This window comes from Rutilus rutilus, assembly GCF_951802725.1.
Source record: "Rutilus rutilus genome assembly, chromosome: 22".
Lineage (NCBI taxonomy): Eukaryota > Metazoa > Chordata > Actinopteri > Cypriniformes > Leuciscidae > Rutilus > Rutilus rutilus.
The window spans coordinates 12953418-12980849 of NC_140227.1; the positions used below are offsets into that span (position 1 = coordinate 12953418).

Sequence of the window (27432 nt, forward strand, 5' to 3'; positions counted from 1 at the left end):
ATTCATATTTTACAAAGCAAACCAAAACACTGCAGTGTTTATATTTTCCAAACTTACTGTGACAGGGTTGAACTACAGTAGCACATAAAGTTGAGTAACTAAATAATAATAAAAACCCTGTTCAACCCTGTTGTGCTTTGACATTATTCCCTTTTAAAAATAAGAGAAATGTTATGAGTTATAATTAGATATTAATGTGTGATTTTTTTGTATTATACAAAGCACACCAAACCTGAGTATATCGTTTCCAAATTTACTGCGAAGGGGTAGAACTAAAGTAGCACTTAAAGAAATTAATAAATAAATCGAAATTTACCATCAGAATTTTTAAAGAAATTCCCTAAATGTCTTTATTAAAATTAAATAAGAAAAAAAATCCTCTACATAGATTCAGACTTTTATTTTATTTTAAGATCTGTGCCTTAAGTGATGATCGGAATGGACAGTATTTAGAAACCTAACAAAGAAGCTGAAAAAGGGTCATATGGGTGAATGATTTTTTTTTTGACTGAAATTTTTTAATAAAGTGTACAGGTCAAAATCTTTTATAACATAAAAAGCAATCATTTCAAGTTCAGACTCTTTTATAGGCCTACAATAATGCAAAAAATGTCATCAAACAAACACACTACAAATATAATTCCGGTCCGTGAGCTTGTGTTGAGATTGATGCGAAAAACTAATTTTGCCCTTAGAACATAAAAATAGGGCAGGAAAGAACGGTTTCAACATTTTTCAGTCCATTGCAAAGAGTTTTTGAAATGCATTCTCCCATCCTGTTGCGGTTGTTCTGTTGGAGGACCTCTGCAGCTGAAAGCTCTTCTAGTTGGGTTTGGTCAGGAGCTGAGAGGAGAACTCATACAGATCTTTATTGATCTTCTTCAGGGTCCTCATCTCCTCCTCTAGTTCAGACACTCGTACCTTAGTGTTCTCCCCATCACCAAACATGCTCTGGCAGCACCACAGAGAGAGAGAGAGAGAGAAAAAAAACAGAGTTATCATGACATATCTTTTTGACAGACACAGAGTTCCAACACTTTGACTTTTCATGACTTGTAGATGACCTTTCCAGCTGTTCACAATAACAGAAGAAGGATTTTTATAGATTATTTTGTTAGCGACTGTTGGGTTGGACATTCATTTGTATGCAAGGCACTAATCTTCAGAATGAATAGGTTTAAACAAACATATTATTGTACAAATGTCTCCAATAACACACTCGGCAGACAAACTGATGTTATCACGGTGGGGTGTAGGCAAGTTTGACTGTAAAATATCACTCAAGCAACATTTTAGGGCAGAATTTTAGAGCAAAATTAGGCAATTTTGTTGTGTTGTGTTGTGTTGGTGACTGCAATAACCACAACTCATTATTGTGCGGTGTGTTTGGGATCATAATCATGTTGGAAAATACACATTTGATCTCCAAACAGATATTCCATATTGTGTTCAGCAGGATTCACAATTATTGGTCCATTTCAAGTGCCAAATTTTCAATTATTTTTGTGCCAATGATTTTCTTATGTGGCAAGTAGCTGTGTAATAAGCAGAATAATAAATCCAGCAGATTGTTATGGCAGAATAAACCCCTTCAGGGTGATGCAAGACCCCTCTGCTTCGCGTCAGGGTCCCAATCACCCTGTCCGGGTTTATTCCTAGATATTAACCGGCTGAATGTACACAATCCCTTGCGTATCGGACTGCAGAACACGGCTCCAATCTTCCACACTCCAGCCCTCATGTTCTATGGCAAATGCAAGTTGTTTTCCTTTGCAGTAGAAAACTAATAAATTGGCTTATTTACTGGTACACAACCTCTCAGTCCAGCCTTTTTCTTTTCTTTGTGTTTAAAGTTCAAGATGAAATTGGAGGTCTCATCCAGGTCTTTAGAAGCTGGTTTGAGGTGGGTCCCAACATTCAGGTGATTTTCATCCTCCTGTCAAAATGCTGACTAGTGTTCCTTGACCAGCCACAGCACAGTCTGGTCTGTCGGGGCTTCAAAATAATGATGTGGACATTATGACCATTCACATCCAGCACATGAGCAATATCTAAAACCAATTGACCATTTTTAGTCTTTTAGTCTCCTTGGTTGCAGAGGACAGCTCCTTCCATCTGGCCATTTACACACACACACACACACACACACAAAATAACATCTAATAATATAGCTAAATAACTATGTGGCAGGTCTACCTAGTGATTACTGAATTATAGGCTGGGAATAATAAGTGCAAGCTTAGTATGACCACTTGGCCGAAAATGACGTCTTCAGAATTTGATATGTTTCATTGAATCATGAAAAATGATACAACTGAAAAGTGGAACATGTACTGTACATTAGTTTTTTCACTCCAGGCACAACTTCACAACATGCATACAACATATTCAGCAAATATATAATAAAAAGTTAGAAGCAGACAATTTATAATATAATAGTTCTTCAACTGTGAGAGCATTACTATAAACCGATCTGTGTTTGTTTTTAATATCTAGGTGAAGAGTCTAATCATTTTTTTGTGGTTATCGACAAAATGCCGCAGATGTCAATTGCGCTTAACTTATATTGAACCCGGAACATTCCTTTAATCTAAAAGAGCTAAATCGCAAGCATATACAAGCCAGAAGATGAACTGTGTGTAAATGAGGTGGTGAGCTTTTTTTCATGTCAAGAATAAAAACCCTGCACCTGGGTTTAGGATTCAAGTTCCATCATAGATTTGCGCTGAGGTCATCAAATCCCGTTTTAGAACATCCCTAATCTAGCGGAGAAAATATTGACATTCACTTTGTGCTTGATTCCCCCGTGCAGGCGAGCGCCGAGTGACAGCGATGCACATTTCACCCAGATTAAATGGGTGGGGGGAGGGCTGGTGGGAGGTTAAAAAAAAAAACTCTTGGTCTCCAGTTATTTATTTATTTACATACATCTCCTGAATAAACAGCGGGCTCTGAGCTTGCCGGCGGGATCCAACTCCCTTTTGAGTGAGTGAAACTAATCCACTTAATGGTCCTGCCAGAGCCGGACTCAGTTTAAAAGCGTCAGGAGATCCATGAGGATGAGGAAACAACCTCTATGGTGACCTGAACGTGTTCATAGACGGATAATGGCAACAAACCCCGAAACACCCCTCAGTCCCTCCAGATGGACGGGACTGCGGGGACCATCTGGACTCACTGTACTTTGACATTTTAAAGAGCCTAAAATAATGTATTTGGATAGAGTTATGAGGAACACAGCCTGTGCTTTGCTTGCAGCTCCCTATAACTAATTCTCTAAACAACCGACGTTCAATAGGTCGAAAGTGACGACACCCTCTTCTAATTAAGGGGGTGCATAAAAAAAACAAGTAGACAGCAATTCAGTCCCGCATTTTCAGTAGAATGAGGTTCCAAAGATCCCGCCTCTACTGTAAAGGCTTCCTTTTTATGAGTGTTGAGATCAATAAAAATAAACTCTTAGGCTTTATGTGTTAATCAGTTCAGCTTCAAGCCCAGTCTGATCGTGTTCTCCTCCGCTGGCTCTCAAATAGCTCTTGACTACACTTTCAACATCCCATGGAGAGAGCCCGAACCCCCGAATAAGAGCGGCCCAGTGGAGCTGCTCTATCAGCAGTATAAATCAGAGCGGACTCTGACAGAGGTGTGCAAGTGGCTCATTTCCTGTAGAAGGAAGTGAGTGAGATGCTCTATATAAAAGATTATAGTATTGAATCGATCGCCTCTGTAAATCACAGCATGCTGCGGTCAAATATTTTGTATAATTGACTGTTGACGCATGCAACCCATTCCTAAATCTCTGCAGTTCCTTCTCACATAATGAATTCATTTCAAGTCATTATTCATTCATTTTACATTATAAACAACAGTTCGTTCTGGTTCTCGATTCTGACTGGCTGAGAGCCTTTTCTAGCCACGTGATATTCTACCAGTATCACCACGGGAACAGTTTCACCATTTGTATCACTCAGCTTTGCAGCATTTCAGTCAAAGCGAGTGTCACGGCGGACGAGCAAACACCATCATTTTACAAAGACTGTTGTTATTGTGTCACAGAATGTAGAGTTTTTTCTTTTTAAGCGAGAATGTAGTTATTTAGACCTCAAATAAGCAACTTATATAGAAACATAGCACCTATTTGAAGCTCCAGACCACCAGCAGCCGTTCAGCGCTCATGTACCCGCAGAGAAAAGCTTTATCTTGGCTAGTCCTTCGGGAATAGGCCACTGGCTCTTATGTAGATAGTGTTTAAACACAAGGTATAATTAATTTTGTGCATATCAACCAGGCAATCTTTGGCCTCATTAATCTATTAACCTATTACTCGTTCCAGAGCAAATCGATTTGGCTAAGGGCAAAGTTAAGTTTCATAACTTTATTTTTTAACTGAAATCCTGCACTATTAACTAGCGCTGCTTTTGTATTTTTGACTGAACTGTTTGCTTGTTCATTTTCTATTGTACAAATTTCTACTTTTATAATGGCTAATATTGTTTATTTAATTATTTTTCAATAAATATTATTTTATGCAAATAACATGCCATATTTGGTATAGGGAAGGGTCTGTTAGTGATTGTGATTTCAAATTCAGTGAAAGTTAGCTACATTATTACACCATTAGATATCAGAAAAGACTTTTATATTTATATTTTATATATCCCCTAGATTGTTAAAAGGAAAAAGACTAAATATATCGCTTTCCTCAGCGGACATTCAAAATGCTTTTGTGATTATGAATATAAGATTGACCTGAAGAATACGTTTCAATGAAGCAACTCTAAAATGGCGTTTTAGAATTAGTAACGGAGGCTTGTTAAACGATTAAAGTGTCAACTTGAGATTTGAATCAGTGGCAGAAGGAAGTAGTTCTGCACAAAAGAGGGTTTTTAAAGACACTCCGTTGTCGTTTCTTATTTATTTACAAACTTGTGCCGTCGAACTGTTGTATAAATGCAATATCACACTCGTAGCCATGAGATATGGCTCTATATCAGCACGGGTGTTTTTGCCTACGGACGAATCACAGTCGTGCTGATATAGAGCGATATCGCACGTTAATGATTTCTGTTGAACACATTCAAAATATTTAACACAATTAAAGCCGCATGTGTTTATTCACTTTCTGGCATCCTTTGGCTGGCATTACAGTAGAGTTGTCAAAAAACAACGGTACCAAGTCGGTACTGAAATGTAAAAAATGTGACGCTTTGAGCGCCGTTTTTTAAAACACTTTCAAACACTTTCGTGTGCTCTCAAACGCTCCCATGCGTTGATCATTGCAGCCAATCACAGACATATCCGATGAGCGCGTGAACACAATGGCCAATCACGTGTTTACGATTCCGCTCAACGGTTTCACAATTTTTTAAATTTCAGTACCGATTTGCTACCGAAGTCGGTACTTTTTGACAACTCTACATTACAGTATATGATCTGGGCCCGCTCACCAACTTGTGACCTCAGATTGAACCCATACATATGTGAGCCTAAGTTTGGTGGAAATATCTCATTCCGTTTAAGAGTTGTTTACATACATTTAAGTGAAATTTGCCACAACCACTTTAAACGTTTTGTTTACCACTATGGTTTCGGACACCACTACATATGACTGTCCCCTCAAATAGCGCCCTTTTTGAGGGTATAGGCAGGGGTTAAAGTGGGCCGGAACTGCGTTCCGGCAGCTCAGATAAATTAATAAATAAATAGATTAAAATCAAATCAAATCAAATCAAATCATTCTCATTAAATTCAATAATAATCATCATTCATCAAATCAAAACTGAATATCACCCCCTGGCCCCGCATTCACAAACACGCTTCCCGACGTTATGTAATGTTCAGTCACGATTCTCCTGTCTGATTTAAGTGCATGTATACCGGTTCACGCCTCACCTCCCCGCTGAACGCCAGCGATTACTAATGCGTGAAATGCTCTCACGGTGGTTGAGCGCGGTAAAGTTGGTTTTAGGTTCGATATTTGCCGGACATTTGTTTTCCCTTGTAATATATATTTATATAATATTTTTATTATTTATTATATTATATTTTATATACCTGAGAATGCTTTGACGCGTTTCCACAGCGCCAGGGAACGTCTGCCAATTCCACCAACTGCGTTAAACGTAGACTATCATTTGTATTATTTAAAATTACTTTTAACATGTAAAAAACAGACGTTTTCAAATTCCAAAGCTTGTAGAAGGTTCCTATTGGCAACACTGACTTAGGCTACAGCTTTCCTGGTAGCCTTGAGTAAATTAACTTGTCTCAGAAAATGATTCATAAAACATATAAATATCAGTTGAGCCTATGTTTACTCTCTTCGCTGACACAGACGAAAATGAAAAGACTATCAGTCAAGAGATAGGTATTGGGAGGAGAGGAGAGAGCAGGTATTGACAAATAATTCCTTATGAATTTTTTTGGCCTTCAAAAGCCCTAAGGTTCACATATGTAGGTAAAAGAAATCCAAAATTTCTCGGGGGAGCATGCCCCCCAACCCCCCTAACTACCTCACATTTGAGTCCGTATATTGTGAAAAAAAAGGTTGTGTTCCATATTGTGGTGTGATAGGCCTACTTGGTGCCACAGTGACACTCTTGTCCCGAAAAGTATTGCTATGCCACGATACTCAATATGTAGTCCCGTGGTGAGTCATTTTCCCCTGTTGCACCTACACAAAATTTGAGGGTTCCCCCACCTGCCAAATCCCACTTTAACCACTGGGTATAGGGGATGATTTCGGATTCAGCCACAGTGATGGTTGCCTTAAAAAAAAAGACCCCTTATTAAAGCTAATTAAATTGGAGCTAAATGAAATTAACAAATATAAATTGCTAAACATTTAATTTAAGCAATGTTTTATCAAAATTATCAAAAGGAAGTTCTATTAATTACCCAGGATTGGCAAAATAATTAGCCATCTTAAAATGGCAATTATGGGTTGATTACTCTGCAAAGCCAAGCGCTAGTCAACACTACATGTGACCACTGCTCCGTCTCCTCTCTCTTCATGCGGATCATTACAAGAATCAAAGCCGACAGGCTATAAACTGTCTCCGCCTTGAAAGCCTTGCTTAAATTCAGCTCACAGCAATGACTGAATGGTACGCTTCCCTGCTTACCTTGTCTGTGACGGCACACATCAGAGAGTAGAGCTCGTCTGCTTTCTCCAAATACGTCCCCTCCGGCTCCTGAGAGAGTGAAAAGACAAAGCGAAACACTTTAAACATCATCACAATAGTATGTTAAGCTACAAAAATGATTGAGTGTGCCAATAAGGTATTTGTGTGTAGGCATTTCCCATGACGCAAGTGTCCTGAAGAGGCTGTGCCAAATGTGAGGGTCCGTTACAAACAAGGTCTAATCATGGCTGTCTCAAGAAGGCTGATCACTGCTGACAGTGAGTAAGTGGCCGGGGGTTTGTGGAGAGCATGACGTTGTTCCAAGGGTCCAACGAGATTATTAAGGCTGACAATGAAAATCCTAGCAAGGTCAATCTCTTTTTAACAGCCCTTCCCAGATTCTGCCATCTAACTCTGCTGATTTACAGACCATCAGTGCACGTCTGCGGAAATTTACTATTCCTGCCTCGATGGATACAGTGAGTCTGCTGATTTCACAGGAAGATGAGTAAAGCTGGTGCTGGTGCCCAGCACTGTATTTTGATTCTGCTCTCAATGGATTCCCACAACGCTCACAAATTTGAAATATTGTACTCATAACATTGTAATGGTACATCATTTCTCAATGTGGAGGATAGGTTGATTTTTTTATCGTTTACAATACTGATATATATATACAGTGAGGAAAATAAGTATTTGAACACCCTGCTATTTTGCAAGTTCTCCCACTTAGAAATCATGGAGGGGTCTGAAATTGTCATCGTAGGTGCATGTCCACTGTGAGAGACATAATCTAAAAAAAAAAATCCAGAAATCACAATGTATGATTTTTTAACTATTTATTTGTATGATACAGCTGCAAATAAGTATTTGAACACCTGAGAAAATCAATGTTAATATTTGGTACAGTAGCCTTTGTTTGCAATTACAGAGGTCAAACGTTTCCTGTAGTTTTTCACCAGGTTTGCACACACTGCAGGAGGGATTTTGGCCCACTCCTCCACACAGATCTTCTCTAGATCAGTCAGGTTTCTGGGCTGTCGCTGAGAAACACGGAGTTTGAGCTCCCTCCAAAGATTCTCTATTGGGTTTAGGTCTGGAGACTGGCTAGGCCACGCCAGAACCTTGATATGCTTCTTACAGAGCCACTCCTTGGTTATCCTGGCTGTGTGCTTCGGGTCATTGTCATGTTGGAAGACCCAGAGATCTTCAATGCTCTAACTGAGGGAAGGAGGTTGTTCCCCAAAATCTCACTATACATGGCCCCGGTCATCCTCTCCTTAATACAGAGCAGTCGCCCTGTCCCATGTGCAAAAAAACACCCCCAAAGCATGATGCTACCACCCCCATGCTTCACAGTAGGGATGGTGTTCTTGGGATGGTACTCATCATTCTTCTTCCTCCAAACACATTTAGTGGAATTATGACCAAAAAGTTCTATTTTGGTCTCATCTGACCACATGACTTTCTCCCATGACTCCTCTGGATCATCCAAATGGTCATTGGCAAACTTAAGACGGGCCTTGACATGTGCTAGTTTCAGCAGGGGAACCTTCCGTGCCATGCATGATTTCAAACCATGACGTCTTAGTGTATTACCAACAGTAACCTTGGAAACGGTGGTCCCAGCTCTTTTCAGGTCATTGACCAGCTCCTCCCATGTAGTTCTGGGCTGATTTCTCACCTTTCTTAGGATCATTGAGACCCCACGAGGTGAGATCTTGCATGGAGCCCCAGTCCGAGGGAGATTGACAGTCATGTTTAGCTTCTTCCATTTTCTAATGATTGCTCCAACAGTGGACCTTTTTTCACCAAGCTGCTTGGCAATTTCCCCGTAGCCCTTTCCAGCCTTGTGGAGGTGTACAATTTTGTCTCTAGTGTCTTTGGACAGCTCTTTGGTCTTGGCCATGTTAGTAGTTGGATTCTTTCTGATTGTATGGGGTGGACAGGTGTCTTTATGCAGCTAACGACCTCAAACAGGTGCATCTAATTTAGGATAATAAATGGAGTGGAGGTGGACATTTTAAAGGCAGACTAACAGGTCTTTGAGGTTCAGAATTCTAGCTGATAGACAGGTGTTCAAATACTTATTTGCAGCTGTATCATACAAATAAATAGTTAAAAAATCATATATTGTGATTTCTGGATTTTTTTTTTAGATTATGTCTCTCACAGTGGACATGCACCTACGATGACAATTTCAGACCCCTCCATGATTTCTAAGTGGGAGAACTTGAAAAATAGCAGGGTGTTCAAATACTTATTTTCCTCACTGTATATATATATACACACACATTTATTCAGCAGGGATGCATTAAATTGATTAAAAGTGAGAGTAAAGGCATTTACAATTTTACAAAATATTTCAATTTCAAATAAATGCTACTGTAAAATGCACAAAATATGGTTTTCACAAAAATATTAGCAGCACAACTATTTTTAACATTGATAATAATAATAATAAGAAATGTTTCTAGAGCATCAAATCAGCATATTAGCATGACTAATAAATTATCATGTGACCGAAAACTGGAGTAATAGCAGCCTTTAAACTGCAAAATAAATGACAATTTAAAATATATTCAAATAGGAAATAGTTATTTTATATTGTAATATTTTTTTCACAAATATACTGATTTTACTGTATTTTTGATCAAATAAATGCGGCCTGGGTGAGCATAAAAGACTTTCAAAAACATTAAAAGATCTTAAACTTTTAAAGATGAACTAAATTGAAAGGATCAACATTGATAACGTGTTGTTTATGACAATTAAAAGTAAATTACACTAAAAATGTTTATTAAAAATATCAATATAGCTTTTTTTGCAAACAACAGTGTAGGGAAAAAAAGAATAAAATGAAAAAAGCATATTTTGTTATACAGTATGTAGATCACTTTAAAATTGCCATGCCTTCATGAATTAAAATATAAATTAAAGAGTGAAATAAACTTTTGCAATATTTATTGTGTGGAAATTATGAATTTGGTCCGACAAATGTAGCATACTTTACACCACAACAAACAATTTGTATTTGTAAATTGTTTGTTGAGGTGGAAATTATCCCAGCTGCATTTGTTTTTTTAATAAAAAGTAGTTAATGTACGTGGTTAAAATAAGATTAATCAATAAAGAAATCTTTATAAGAAATATCAAGGTTAATTTTACTGCATCATTTCCAACAAAGCTGTAGTTTTATTAAAAAGTGTAAAATAGTTATTTTAGTACTATTATATACTATTTTAGTAATAGTATATACAGTGTGTACATATAGGATAAAATGTGAAATCAGCCTTGCCCTTGAGTCGACCAGTTATTGCAAATATGTGCAAAATGTATTTTCCAATACCAACATTTCCATCACAGAATGCTACTAAACACAAAACATAATCTGAGATGAGGTGGAAATGACACTGTGGTGGTTCATTGTTAGTGGACAAATTAAATAAACTTTCATCAAGAGTCATTGTGACAAGTGTGTTTTCTAAATGTCCAGGGGCCAAAAGTGCCCAAGAAACATCCAATCACACAAAAGGTAGTGAATTACGACTGAGTTCAAGTGCAACCAAAAGTCTCAGAATTCGCTATGAAAGCCAAGCGATCAACCTCTGCAGAACCCCCAACACAACAGCCTTTAGCCCACCACCATGATCTGCCAAATTCAGGTCCAAATAATAGATTTCCTATATTTATGAAAAGGTAAGGGTAATAATAACCCATTGATCCTCAAGCTTAACTCCATTAGCACATAGCGGAGCAGACCTAAGCTCAACTGATGGCAACTGATCTGCTTGACCTCCATCAGAATTTAGCCAGCCAGGCTGTTATTAGACACCCACACCCCACAGGTCACGATTATTTAGAGGGTCACATGGTTTAATTCAGAAGTTTTGCAGCGTGCCCCCCCACACAGCGGGGTCGTTGCTTCGCCTTCCAAGTGAATAACGGAAACAATTCCGAAAGAGAAATTAATTTTCTCAGAGCAGCTTTAATTTACACGCTGTGTGGCACGCCAGTCACACCGAATGTGTGATGTTGGGCGCAGCCTCTGGGTAGCAGTTGGAACGTGTTATTTGTGGGTCGTGGTAGAAGTATTAATGCACTTATCAAAACATTTGTTTTAGGCTCCCTCTCGCTGTGCAGAGGTGAAAGAAGCGTGTTTTCCAGATAGGATGTGCTCTCCCAGAGGCTGTAAGATTAACCGCTCGGTAAACAAGCTGAGGGGGAGGGGGAGGAAGAGGAAAACAGCAGATATGCAGGAAGAAGGAAAGATAAAAAAAACGCAAAGGTTGGAGTCACAGAGCAGGTGGTGGGCAAATTTTAAACTTTGTATTAGCATTTCATTTATGTGTCTATAATTGATTTTGACATGGGAGAAATTATATTCAGGTGCTAACAGCTGAAAACATTCATCATGTTTGAAAACTGCTGGTGGTGAGGAGACCAATCCATATGTGCAACTTGCTTTAAACGTCTTTGACCCAATCATTTCACCCACACGCAGCTGTTACACCTTACAGTATATGAGTGTCAGTGAAACTAAAACATCTGATCTAAAGAAAAAGAACATCCACTTACTTACACTTTTGAGGATGGTGGAAAGTAGGGCCGGATAACACTGAATATTCTTGATTGATTAGCAATGTTTTTGTTGCCCATTTACATTTTTTGGAATTCGCATTTAGTCATTTCGTAGATGTATTTAAAGTGGATCTTCTAAAGAGTATGTCATTAGGCTAGCATTGAACCCTCTTGAAAAGAACCCTAGAAAAGGACTAAGTTGGATTCATTGGTTGTTGATTGGATGAAGTCAGGGCTAAATGTGAACTTGCAGTCGATTGTATGAAAGGAGCAGGGTTTAAGCAGACTAAATGATTGGAAAAGTCTGGCATACATTAGGCACACGTTTCATCAGAATTTTGAGGTTTTGACAAATGAAACATACGCATGGCTGAATAATTTGCAATAAGATTAATAACCGGCATTTACAAAATGTGCGTTTTTATTCCATATCGACTTTAAGATAGAGGTATCTGATTTAAACTTCAGCAGCAAAAATAAATAAATAAATAATTTGTTCATTTTCAAACTGCTTCAGTGATTTGACTGAAAACAATATATAGGTAAATACTGCTGCAAATAATTTATAAATCTCGCTTGTGTTCATTTAGTGAAGAAAAAAAAAAGACCTTAATTATTTCAAACCAGATTATCACAGAATTTACTTTGCGCATTTAAGTAAACTTGTCAACTTTTTTTATTTTTATTGGCATAAAAAAGAACAAAACAAAGAATAACCCTTTTAAACAATTAAAATATACTGTAGATATATGTAAAAAAATGAACACAAAAATATTATATACTATAGGAATGAATATAAATAAAAATGTCTTTAAGACTGTTATTTGTAAATGTCCTCTGGGTAAACTTTTGCTAGTGACCTTTTGCATTTATGAGGGTAGAACAAGTTGCTGCATACTGAATCCAAATTGATAAGTAAATGTAATAACATTGCTCTAAAATGAGCAATTCTGGCATCTCATAAATAGTCTCAGTGGACCTAATCTTATTTTTTGATTACATGTATCCCCAGATGTTACCTGTGTGTTGGCTCCCAGTCTCAGACACATGCCTCCGGTGCCCGTCCCGTCACCCTGCTCGGACGGGTTCAGGTGGCGACTGAACCGTGGCAGTGGGACGGCTGGACGACTGTCAGAAAGGAACATGTTGGCAGGTGCTGGTATGATAGCAGCATTGGTCACAGGACCTGTTGAGGAGACAAGGTGGAAAAAAAAATATCAGTTCTCTCTGAAAACTTCCAAAGGTTTGTGAATACTGAAATTCTCAAATAAAAATGATCCATTTTAACACCAAGCATTTTCTCAGTCAGCCCTGAAAACAATGAAATATGCAAGAACATAGTGTTGTGAAAGAGCTAAACAAATATCTCTGCATCTCTTACATGTGTTCACACAATCAAAGGTTGTAAAAGGCGGCTAAATGTATTATTTTTGATGAAAAAATTAAATATATACAAACTTCCAAAGTAATATATATTTTTTTAATATTGCATATATATTACAATAACGTTATCACATTACAAATTTTTTTTTGCTGCTGTGAACTGCTATTTATGATCTTATATTAAAAAAAATTTAATCGCGATAAATCACACCCTAGCACACTTATGAAATTAAGCATAGACCGTTTTTTCTCTTGTTCAAGTTCATTTTGTCATCATTAAAACTTCAGAATTCACAGTGTATAGTATGTGTACAATGCAACAGAAAAGAGCGTATTTACATTTTAAACAAGTCAAGTGACAGAACAGGACAAGGTCTCCTGTACGTCACCGCAATCATCTTTACCTTGATTGCAATCCTCATCCATCAAAACTTCACTAGCGATACGCTGGTTTGCTTTATCCAGCCGAGAAATGTAGTTTGCGTATCATCTGCCCATACAGTTTGAGGGATGTCTGACAGGGTTTAAATTTCCACCTACCAGTGTTAGAACTTCGATATATATATATACATACATACATACATACATATATGTATGTGTTTTTTGGGCGACAAGTCAACTATCCAGACTATCTGAATCCAGAAAATCTCAAAATTATGAATTTCATGTTGTTGTTTTTCCACATCGGTTCTCCCCCCCTACTTGGATTGGAAACTGAGGAGATAAAACCGGCAGATAATCTTTTACAACTCCAGTACTCTGAAACACTACAGAGCTCTTTACCTCCCGCTTACAATGTCGGACATTTTTATTTGCCCATTACTGTCAGTGTAGAACAAACTAGCACCAAATCACTGAAACCATCTGTCTGCCTGAAACCTCTTTCATACTGAACAAGACACAGTGGCAGGAGAACGTTTGTTTTTGTTTTTATCGAGTTGACGCAGTGTCTACACACTCTCAGGAGTGAAACAGTGTTCCTGCGGTTCACCTGAGATTAATTAACAACAACCAGATCCAACTGGGCTTCTGGCATCTGCTGTCAACTGTCCTCCTTACAAGAGCTCAACACAAATCATCTGCACCAGTGAGAACTGTGGCAGACTCAACTGAACTACATTAGCTTGGGTACTAAACATCCCTCAAAAGCAGACTGAAGGATTCAAACCAAAGCTAGTGTTAACCAGATGATCATGTTCTCCAGCATGATTTGAGAATGATCTAAATAGAATCAATGCTTCAATAGAAGCAAAAACATATGACCCTCAGTACAAATGAATAAATATCACCAGTGTCACATATTAACTCGTTTGATTAGCAAATAAAAATAAAATATTTAAATATAATTAAACAAAAATGATACGCTACTGTTCAAAAGTTCTTAAAATACATTGGAAATAAATCCATTTATTCAGCAAGCACACATTAAATTGATCAAAAATGTCAACTATATATATATATATATATATATATATATATATATATATATATATATATATATATATATATATATATACAGTGCAATGCATAAGTTAATACACCCATGCTAAAGTTGACTAAAAAGAGGAATAACAAATCATATTTTGGAAATTGAACTTAATGCCTTAATTTAAAAAATTAGGAAAAATCCAACCTTTAAGGACACCAATTTTCTTTGTGAATGAAAAATGTATCGTAAATAAATAAATGTTCTTCCTTAAAATACATGGTGCATAAGTTAGTACAACCCTATGTTAAAATTCCCATAGAGGCAGGCAGATTTTTATTTTTAAAGGCCAGTTACTTCATGGATCCAGGATACTATGCATCCTGATAAAGTTCCCTTGGCCTTTGGAATTAAAATAGCCCCACATCATCACATAGCATTCACCATACCTAGAGATTGGCATGGTTTTATTTCAGTTAGCCTAAAAGCTAGTTTGATTTGCATTGCTCTCAATACACTATCCAAACAAATTGGGGTCTTCTTTGTTTTTGAAAGAAGTCTCTTATGTTAACCAATGATGCATTTATTTGATCTAAAATACAGTTAAAACATTAATATTGGTATAGCCTACATCTTCCTGAAAAACCTAAAGCACTATTTATTATATCACCCACCTATAATCGTGTTAAATAATCATGACTTCAAAACTGAGCTATAGTTTTATATTATTATATATATATATATATATAAAATATAAAACTATCTTTTCATTATAAATTATATTATTAACATTCATTTTTGAGTAAAACGTTGAACTGAAAAATGAAACATAAATATGCAAAAATAGACGCATTAGAATCATTTTAGAGCCAAATCCCAAAAATTACTTCCAGAACTCACAGGTCTACATTAGATTGTGAATCCCAGATTTACAATATGGCCTTTTGGAGCCAATTTAAGGAAAATAAGATGTTTACAAAACATGCTTTATTTAAATGCTGCATTGAAGTCGGCAACATTGTGGACCAATATATCAGTCTAAAATGATTAAGAATCAAAAAACGGAATCATGCCACCATAAGATCAGACATGCACCATCAAGAGCTCAGACATTTCCATAGAAGCCCAGAAAATGCCAGTGATTTTCCATCAGAAACAGATGAAACCCCAGCAAACATAATTAAGGTAAGTATCCACACTTCAAAGACGCTGTGGAGTAACTGTTTTCAACAGCACAATTTTGTCCTGTCAGCCTGATATTCTCTAAAGATTAATCATTGAATAATTTCACAGAAAGACACAGAGTGAGAAGATCTATCACACAGAACAGTCTGTTGGCAGATTAGATTAGACTCATAAACTGTGTTGGCGTTTTATAGAAAAATTAAAAAATGAGCTCCATCACTCACTCGGTCTGAGATATTCCAGACGCTGATGACATCAAAAGTTAAAACTGGCCACACGGGAAGTATCTCGCCAGACTGGAATTGTTTGTTAAGGGGTTTTCATTTCCCCTGGCAAAAGTTGCAAGACATCATTAGATTAAAATAAAATAAAAAAATATGATAATAATTAAAGAAATAAAATGCATGAGTGTGTGCCCATGTGGTCTAATTAAAAGCAGGGTTCTGCTGTAAGCATAAAAACAAAAACGACATGGAGATCAACTTCAGGCTGCCTTCATTTTTATTTTGAAGCCATTCAAAAAAGTCACTTGTCCCTTCTATTTTCTCTCAAGCCTTTCGATTTAGAATTGTTGATTTATTGAGGATAGTCAAATTAACACAAAGGCACTTTCACAATCTGAGCTTCCAAAGCTCCCAGTGCTTTCCGCAAAAGACGGTGATAAATAGGCTTTTTGCAAAGCAGTGGCTCAGTGAACTGTGTATACATTAATCCCTGTTTCTGAACGATGCCAAAACAATTATGATAAAACAGGTAAGCAGTGATGCAGCGGCAGACTCCCGCAGGACGCGCTGGTCTCTCGGCAGTGCGGATTTGGCGGGAGAAACAAGCCGCTTCTCTTCAAATACAATTAAATTATATGGGTCTTTTCATCAATTCAACCTGGACCAGAGAGGATGCAGAGCTCACGTTTTACATAAGCCCTCTTTTCAGGCCTACAATACCAACATCTTGCTTGTGTAACTAATGTTTCCAGTAACTAGGCCCAGATGAAATCTGCACTTTTTTGGGGATATTATGTGGAATGGATTGACTTAAGTTATAATGTGTTAAACAGTGCATGCTACACTGAAATTGTTATGCTGACATAGGGCTTCTCGATTATGGCAAAAATCAAAATCACGATTATTTAGCTCAATATTGAAGTCCTGATTATTTAACACGATTATAGGTGTGTGATATAATAAATAGTGCTTTAGGTTTTTCAGGAAGATGTAGGCTATAACAATGGTATTCAGATAAGTAATAGGCCTAGCCTGCAACAGAAACTGAATAAAGTAATCAAATGTAAAATAACACTGCTCTATTCATTTAATATAGACTAATCCTTATTACAACTACAGTTTATTCATTCAAGAGTAGTGAGTGATTTTATCTTTTGGTGTTTGATTTATTGATTGATAAAATTAAATATCCCCAAAATATCCCAACTGAGCAAGCCAAAGGCAACACTGGCAAGGAACCGAAAAACTCCATCAGGTGACCTAATGGAGAAAAAAAAAAACTTGGGAGAACCCAGGCTCAGTCGGAGGCCAGTTCTCCTCTGGCGTTTATGAACTAGAGACAGGATTTAACTGTAAGATTAAAAATATTATATGAATGCCTGGCTGAAGAGATGCGTCTTTAATCTAGGTTTTAAACTGGGAGAGCGAGTCTGAGCAATGAACAGTATCAGGAAGGCTATTCCAGAGTTTTGGAGCTAAATGTGAAAATGCTATCCCTCCTTTGGTGGACCTAGAAATCCTAGGTTTGACCAAAAGCCTTGAATTTAGTGATCTTGGATTATAGGGTGATAGAAGATCCGTTAAATAGACTGGAGCTAGGCCGTTTAGGGCTTTATAAGTCAGTAGCAATACCTTGTAATTAATACGGGACTTTATAGGTAACCAATGTAGTGATGTTAAAATCGGTGTTATATGATCATATTTTCTTGATCTAGTAAGAACTGTAGCGGCTGCATTTTGGACTAACTGTAGCTTGTTTATTGAGGATGCAGGACAACCGGCTAATAAAGCATTACAGTAATCTAGTCTCGAGGTCATGAATGCATGAACTAACTTTTCTGCATCAGAAACTGATAGCATATTACGTAGCTTAGCAATGTTTCTAAGGTGGAAAAAGGCTGTTCTTGTAACATATGAAATATGATTTTCAAAAGACAGGTTGCAATCTAGTATAACACCCAGGTATTTTACTGTAGAGGATAAAGTAACAGGACATCCTACTATGTTGAAGTTGTAGAGTGAGAGGTTTTGTGGGCGGTTTTTTGAACCAATAAGTAGTACCTCTGTCTTGTCTGGATTTAGTAAAAGAAAATTACACGTCATCCAATCTTTTATATCTTTAACACATTCTGTCAATTTGGATAATTAAGCGTTTTCATCCGGCCGTGATGAAATATATATTTGAGTGTCATCAGCATAACAATGGAAACTAATTCCATGTTTCCTTATAATATTTCCAAGTGGCAGCATATATATTGAGAATAATAGAGGGCCTAACACAGATCCCTGAGGCACTCCATAGTTTACTGGAGTTATGATCGATTTTTCTCCATTTAAATAGACAAAATGGTAGCGGTCAGATAAGTATGATCTAAACCAGCTTAATGCTTGTCCTTGAACACCAGTATAATTTTGTAGTCGATCTAAGAGTATTGTGTGATCTATAGTATCGAACGCAGCACTAAGATCAAGTAAAACTAATATTGAGATACAGCCTTGGTCAGAAGCTAAAAGTAAATCATTTGTGATTTTAACAAGCGCAGTTTCAGTGCTATGATGCGGTCTGAATCCTGACTGAAACTTTTCATAGATGTCATTTTCTCGCAAGAAAGAGCCCAGTTGAGCGGACACCACTTTTTCTAATATTTTAGACATAAATGGAAGATTTGAAATGGATCTATAATTTATAACTGCCAATTTAAATGTTCTTGGAACATGACCTAAAGATAAAGACGAGTTAATAATATTGAGGAGAGGCTCTTCCACTACAGGTAACACTTCTTTCAGTAGTTTAGTGGGTATTGGATCTAATAAACATGTTGTTGTTTTAGATGAAGTGATAAGTTTATTTAACTCTTTTTGTTCTATAGTTGTAAAGCACTGTAATTGTTCTTGCGGGGTGTTAATTGAGGCTGAATTATAAGGCGCGATTGAAGATTGAACGTTTACAATTGTGGTTCTGATGCTTTCTATTTTCTCAGTGAAGAAGTTCATGAAATCATTACTACTAAACTGTAACGGGATATTTTGTTCAGGTGACATCTGTTTATTTGTTAGTCTAGCCACGGTGTTAAATAAAAACCTTGGATTGTTTTGGTTGTTTTCTATTAGTTTGCGGAGGTGCTCAGCCCTGGCCGCTTTTAGGGCCTTTTTATAACGTGACATACTGTCTTTCCACGCGATTCTAAAGACCTCTAAATTAGTTTCCATTTACGCTCTAAATTACGGGTTTCTCTCTTTAGAACATGCATAGTATTGTTGTACCATGGTGCTTTACTTTTTTCTCTGACCTTTATTAATTTAATGGGTGCAACAATATCCAATGTTCTAGAGAGAATGGTGCTCATAGTGCTAGTTAGTTATTCTAGTTCATCTGTTTGTTTGGGTTCAGGCAGCAGCTGAGACAGATCAGATAAGCAATTTGAGAAATTATCTATGGTGGATGGAAGGATTGTTCTGCCTGGTCGATAACGCGGCGCAGCATGACATATTACAGCAGTACGTACAGTAATATGCAAGTTACCATGTAATGGTCAGTAACATCATCACTTTGTGGAATGATATCTATATCGGTTGGATCGGTTCCATATGATATAATTAAATCGAGTGTGTGATTAAGACGATGAGTGGGACCAGTGACGTTTTGCTTGACCCCAAAGGAATTTAATAAATCTGTAAACGCAGCCCCTAACGCATCATTTGAATTATCTACGTGTATGTTAAAATCTCCAACAATTAATGCTTTATCGACGTTAACCAATAGATCTGAGAGAAAATCTGCAAACTCTTTTAGGAAATTAGGCTTATTAGGCTGCTGTCACTTTAAAAGCTAACGCACGGACCCAATATACTGTTACACACGTGCTCTTTCTCAGTGTTTACATTTACTTAAGACATAACCGACTGTGTTTACAAGGATACTTACCAAAACGGCATTTCGACATATTTGTATGTAGGCCATTTGAATGTTTAGGCGCATCTCTGAAGCCCACAGTATACTTTGCTTGTGCGCGTTCTGCGCCATCTCGAGTCGCACAGGAGGCCGCCTAGGGAACAGCGTCTTTTAATAACACTGTTTAATAGTAAGCATGTCTGCAGTTTAGCAACAGTAGACTGCATTTTACATCACTCACTTATTCGGCAGATTTAGATTTTAAGTTTGGCTTAGGGAGGAATGAAAGTGCACCGCTGTGAAGGAAAGGAAAGTGCGCTGGACAGAATGTGGCAGCGGCACAATAATCGTTTTACCTCGATTATGTTGTTTTCATAATCGCTGGGAGCCAAAATCAAAATACAACTAAATCGAGAGTCCTATGCTGACAATAATAATTTGATATCTATAAAAGAAACTTACCAACCAGTATATAATATATATATATATATATATATGTATGTATGTATATGTATGTGTATATATGTGTCTGTGTGTATGTATATATATATATATATATACACATATATACATACACATACACACACACACATATATATATATATATATATATATATATATACACACACATACATTATATACACACACATATACATTATATATACATATATATATATATATATATATATATACACATACACACACACACATACATACATATATTATATATATATATATATATATATATATATATATATATATATATATATATATATATACACACACATATACACACACACACACACATATATATATTATATATAATATATATTTATATATATATATATTTTTTTTTTTTTAAATAATACATTTGTGTGTGTATGTGTGTGTGTATACACATACATATACACATACATACATACATACACACACAAATGTATTTAAAAAAATATTTCAGTACAGCATACATATATAATCATGTATAATTTCGAGAGAGAGTGTGTGTAGATTTATCTATTTATAACCTAGATATAGATGTTTTGTCACTACAGATTATATTATCTAATAAGAACTAGACACAAATGATATGATTACTATGAATAATGGAATTCAAACTGGATGGAAAATCTGTGGGTGCAAATTCCATGTCAGTCTGCTAGCAAGTACATAACAAATGAATGCAATGAATTTTACTAGTTGACAGAAATTCCAAAGAAGATGCACATAATATGCTGTGAGTTTGATGTAATGATAGCGGCCATCTCAAATTTAATGATGACAAACATTTGATATCAAGTAAATCCCCTTTGAAAGACCCCTGTGAAAAAGTTTGGCGTATTTTGAACGTACTGGAATATAGTGAAGCTCCATGATTGTTTGGTTTTTCAGACTAGCAGAAACACACAAGAATATTTTGTTCAGATGGGATTTGGGAAATGATTGATTCCCTTCAAATTTTAATTATTCATTTGTTCGAGACTTTGATTTATATTTAGTTCACTTCCCCGTTTGCATCTCTTGTGTGGTTGAGTAATCAGAAGGGGAAAATGTGATGACCTCCAAAAAGCTTTTCTGTACAAAAAAAATGCAAAAACCAAGGTAAAAATAAAATGTACTTATTACAAAAAATAAAAGCAAACACGGGTTTAATCGCACACACAATGGAAGAAAGATTACAGTATGTGTGTGTTTGGCACATTAATGCACTGAACAGGAGTACAATCAAATGTGTGTGAGAGAGAAAGTCATGATCTAAAGATTAAATGAACGATTTTCAGCTAGAGATTTTGCTGGCAGGTTCAATTAACATTGGATTAATATTTATAAAAAAAACAATACTAAAGATGAAAAAGATTGTTTGGTGCATCCAACACCGTGTCATGCTGAATTAGGTTTAATATCACTCCTCTGGATAAAAGGCTTAAAGATAACATACATGGAGAAGACCTTTTTTAACCAAGCACAGGGTGAGCCTGGCTGATACATTATTTTGTGGTAGAGTATGCGGGAGGCATAACATGAATGTTAATGAAGGGTTTAAGACCTGTAGTAAAATTTAGGATGCCTGCGGGTTGATTCACAGCACTCAACACATGGAAACGGTGAGGGAACTCCTCACATCATACTTTGGCACAATTCCAGTTTGCTTGCTTTTTTTTTAAATCAGAATCATTTTATTTGACCACCGCATATACGGTGCGTGGCTGCGTGCATAATTATTAAGCAAGTCGATATTCTGATTATAATTTTTTTTTTTTAAAGCACATTTTACCAATCCCAAACCACATCAAGAGAGAGACATCAAAGCAGTCAGAGCTAAACTGTACGGAGGGTGAGAAAATTTTGTCATGATTTACTCACCCTCATGTTGTTCCAAACCTATGGGCCTGTTTACACCTGGTCACTTCATGCCTTTTTACTGATCGGATTGATATCCGATTTGTTAAATCTGTTCTATTTACACCTGGCCACACAAATGTGTCTCCGCAAAACGAATATAATTTTCAATTCCCGCGCTACAAGCAAATTCATGTCAACCAAATATTATATATTTAGACTGCAATAGGAGAGAGAGCAGCATCAGCACTGGTAATGAAGATGATTGTGTGTTAAGTTCAGTGTGCAATGCTGAAATGTTTCATTTGCGGCAGTTTGATGCTTGATGAAGAGGTACTCGGCTACTCATCTGCGGAGGGCCATATCTGTGGCATTGCATCTTGCAGTAAAGCTGTCATATATGGCTACCAGGAGCCGGTATACTGTAACATGCTCTGACGCATTTCTTTTTCAACTATTTTGGAAGGAGTAAAATTTACATATGTGGCTTCAAAAAGTGGTTTGAGTGATTGGATTTAAATCCGTCTTGAAAGCACTTCAGAGGGTATTTACACCTGGTCTTTTCAGGAACAGCTATCCAATCACAGAAAACGCATGAAGTGTCCAGGTATGGCTTTGTGGAACGCAGGGCTCGAGACTAACGGCGTCCTATCGTCCTGGGGACGACAGAAAATGTGTTTAGGACGAACAGAAATATTCTCCAGGACGCCTACAGGACGAAAGACATTTTTGTATGTGTGTTCATTTATTACTATTAGGGTAATCTTACTTAGAAAATGTCAAAACTAACTGACCAAGCGCTGACTACGGAGCGCGTCTTCTCATGCTGTTACTATAGTTACTATCACTGGCCGGCTACTCACCCGGAGACTTGTTTCGCGGTACATCTATCACATGGCTTATTTTCACAGAAAAAAACGAGACGATAACTAAATAAAAACTAGTTTTGAATGACAAAAACTATGACGAAAATCTATTGACATTTTCGTCATAGTTTTTGTCATTCAAAACTAGTTTTTGTTAGACATCTTAGATAGTGACGATTTGGGAAGCGATCCAGTCAGAACTGATGTCCTGCGTTTGTGGTAGATGCGCACATTTGTACTGTAACGTGCAGCGGCACACGGGTTGACATGCGCTGCATGTCTCATAAAACGTTAAAAAATGTCAATGTCTGGCAGAATGAGTAGAGCAGACAGATATAGATCTGAATAAGTGTGACGACGCAAAAAAAGAGCTCTATTCGGTACGGTTTTCTGTGCGTGCACACCCGACCCGAAGCGTGCAGTCTATGGCAGCAATACATAGACACCTATACAGCGCGCGAGTACTGAATTGAGCTTTCTTTCGTGTCTGAATGGACAAATACACACAACATTATGCCGAAATGTCCGTTTTGGAGAGTATTCACGTAAACTATGATGGTTATGTCTTAAACAGTTTTGAGTGTATCGATTTGTATCAGTGCACTGGATCCGCATGCATTGGACATGATCCGATGTCTTAAAGTGACAGTGGGTAATAAACCGAATGCGGTCTGTGTCCTTAATATTGATCAAGCAACAAAAGAAAAAGAGAAAAGCATTCACTGCTCGTTAATAGCTTTAATAATGATTCATTATATTTAATTCCTACAAATAAATATGTCTGCTGCTTGAAAGAATAAAGAATGATGATATTTTTGAGATATGTAGGCTAGTCACCAGTATTATTATTTTTTAATCCAACCAACTCAAAAACGTTTTGAGCTGTATGTATTTTTATCTTAATTTTCGTATATGTAAAAAAAGAAAAAGGAAAAAAAGCAGATTTGAAAATGCAGATTTGTTCTGCATGAATACAAAAAAAGCATTTAACTCCTGTTATTTTTTATTAAATCTGTTTTTTACCTGTTTACAGATAACTACTTTGAATGGAGCTAAATAAATATAATAATATATATCATAAACATTTTAATGGTGTTTTTATTATGTGACTAACAGCTAACAACTATAGATGATAATAACAAAGTACAGAAACAACATGTTTATTTTGGGACGGTTGACATTCACTTTAGGACGGTTCAAATCGTTTTTCAGGACGGTTCCAGGACGGAGGTGAAAAAAGTTAGTCTGGAGCCCTGGTGGAACGTAACACATTTTTGAAGAATGTTGAGTACCAGTCGCACTTTTCCAAACAATGAACCTGGAGTTTAAGTTTTAGAAAAGACCTAGGTTTATTGTAATTTAGAAAGTGAAATTTTTGTATTTATTTCTATTTTATTTTTTCATTTTAATTTTCCGTTTTGGTTAATTTGTATTAGATTTTAATGTTATTGTTAGCTTTTTAAGACTGTTCTAGATTAAGTTTATTTACTTTTTATTTTAGTTTTAGTTTTATTTATTTACTATTTTACCAATGTTAATGCACTAACTGAAATTTTTTTTATTTAAAAACGGTTATTGCTTTCTAGTGGCTTTTTTAACTTTTACAAATGTAACATTTACCCAAAACCACAATTAAAATGATTTCAGTTAACAAAAATGTTTTCATTCAATATTATGTTAATGATAATAATGCAAAAACACTAAATAAAATTATAATACTAGATTAATATATTTATAATAATTTGTCAACACAACAAACCACTCAAACTCACTGATTGATCCAATTAATCCCTCAATAGAGAAAAAGATTATCAGTGAATATGGTATAAATATATGACTCTAGTATAATGGTAAAAAAAAATACGGTATAATATAATATGATAAAGTCATATGGTATAAATATAGGACTGTTATTTGATTTATAACCATATTAACTGATAATCTTGTTCTCTATTAACTTGATCAATCAGTGAGTTGAGTGTTTTGAGGACGAATCATTCAGAATCAGCTATACTTTAAAACAATGAGGCGGCAGCATAATGAGCAGCACCGCAGCAGGGGTCTGAACACGTCAATTACCTCAGACCCATTTATGAAGCATTTCATGAATTATACACACCACTGAAATCATGATTGCAACGTCTGTTGATGGCCTTGTAATAATGCATTGCATTACGTTACTAGCCATTCAGCTGTGCAGTCTGCACAATCCCATTTGCTCGAATACAGCGTGAAATGCCTTTTAAGAAAAACACCTGGAAGCAGGTTGGCTGAACAAAATGTGGCATGGCTACTTTGCACGTAATGCCATAAATGTCTGTCTTGGGGAAAGTACCAGACTGGAAGTGACATTTCAAAGATTCTTCAAAGGTTGCTATTCAGCAAAATGAGAGAGAAATATAACACTACTATAAAAGCATGAACGCTTTTATATTATTTTACACCCCATCAGAAGGCGGCCAGTGAAATGCATGCAACCTCCACAAAACTGCTTATGGCCGCTAGATCTGAAGAATCAAGATAAATGTGCCAATTTCTGTTTTTTGTTTTGTTTTTTTTGACAAGGGAGTTGAATAATGCATCCAAATCAGGATGTTTTTGTTTGTGTGTGCGGTAGAAATAGAAAAGAGAGGGATAAGAGACAGCGGAAATGAAAAATAAGCACATATATGCACATCTATCTAATATGCTTCGATCAGTCTGGCACAAAGGTTGTTTTTGCTATGCTAATAAATGCAATCCGCTAAGACAAAAAAAAGTATTTGAAGAACAAATAGCTAATGAATAATCATGAACTTTCATGAGAGAAATTAGCTGTGTTCCAAATAAGAATAAATGCACACGTAACACAAATTTAGGAAAATCTGAAAATAGAAAAGGCCAATGTAAATTGGCGAGTGGAATTGGCATATGCCACTCCCCAGAACACACAGGTATAAAAGGAGCTGACATGTATCCACTGAGAAACCACATGACTAAATCAACCAATGACAACATGACACATCCACAAGGGGAGCACATCGCAAGAACACATGAGGGAAAAGACATGGATCACTGAAACTTTATGAAAAGCTGCAGTCCGCAGTTTTTCCACTTTGTCGCCATCTCTGTTCGAAATCTGCAATTGCAGTTATTCGCGGAATTATCAACTTTATGTGCATTGTGCCTCGGCATGGCACAGTGCGGATGAATCCAATGTTTTGAGGAGAATGTGCGGCTGTCAATCACAGCACTGGTGGTGTGGATACTGTCATTCGCAATCACAGATTCTACTTTTTGGAAGTATGACCAACATAAGAATTTTCACTGGAAAATGTCGTCTGAACAAGTAAGTAACATCCACTTTTGTTCTGACCAACTAAGGGGAAAAAAGCATTGCAGTAAATCGCGCCGATTAAATCTAACGGTCGCTTATCATATCACGTCAAACCGTGCAAATTACACTTTGTTCTCAAATTGTTAATGTTAACAACATCAGCATTGCGTGACTACATTTAATGCCCTTCCGATATTTATCCTTGTTTTCGCATGGGCCGGTTGCAGTCTCTTTTTTTCTCCGAAGTCTGAAGTCTTTCACGTTTTACAACGGGTGAATCTCCAGTTGTCACTGGTGATTGTCGTTTGAACCTTTCTGGATCCGCCATCAAATTGATAAGTTTAATTATATCAAGTGCTGTGAGAAAAGGCTATATCTCCACCTCCAACATCCTCACACGCAATATAGCCTACTAGCCGAGACACCTTCTTTATGTGTACAGATGTGACGTAATGGCGCAAAGACATGCTCAAATTTCCCGCGGAAATCCACTGGAATTAAAAACATTACTACAAGCTGAATTGAATCGAGCTAAGGCAAGCAGATCGTTTTGAACACTGGCTGGTTATGTGCTTGCTCAAACATTATTATTTTGGATCATTTTTAACTACGGACTGCAGCTTTAAACAAAACCCAAAACCATGTTACAGATTGCTGGTGTTACGGCGCAGCACAGTGGTCTATCTCCAAGCCTCACATAGATAAGTGCAAAGAGAGTTTCCCCAGAGCATTTCAGCGATCTGAAAGAGCAAGACGGAGAGCGTCTTTTAAAAGATGCTTTTCCGTCTGTGTGTGGTTTGATATTTCTTGTCCTCAGCCATGATCTTTGTCTCAAGTGTCTGGGTCGCGTTTGTGGGTGGTCCATGTCCTCACTGCGAGAACGTGACCATGGGAATGCTGCGATCGTGACTATCTTTTCTAGTAAAAGGAGTTACCGCATCTGCTCCTCGTTCTAGTCCTTCTGCAATGCACAAGGCTGTGGCGGCTAGCACTCAGGGCGATCTGAGGGCAACAATGGGAACTTTTCCGCCGGGTAAATCCCCACAGACCTCCCATTTCTCATCTTGCATGCTGCGCCCAGTGGAGTTCCCGGATGAG

At 36.9% G+C, this 27432-nt stretch overlaps 1 protein-coding gene across 1 annotated transcript in view; it reads right to left on the minus strand.

Moving 5' to 3' along the window:
* Nucleotides 1–382: 382 nt before the first annotated feature.
* Nucleotides 383–27432, minus strand: part of wdr18 (WD repeat domain 18) — a 106335-nt gene continuing 79285 nt past the window's right edge. Inside the window, exons 8-10 of the mRNA XM_084394513.1 lie at nt 12725–12891; nt 7125–7193; nt 383–951 (exon numbers count right to left, since the gene is read on the minus strand). Coding sequence (XP_084250639.1) covers nt 823–951; nt 7125–7193; nt 12725–12891 — 365 coding nt within the window. The 3' untranslated portion in view covers nt 383–822. The remainder of the gene's footprint in view (nt 952–7124; nt 7194–12724; nt 12892–27432) is intronic.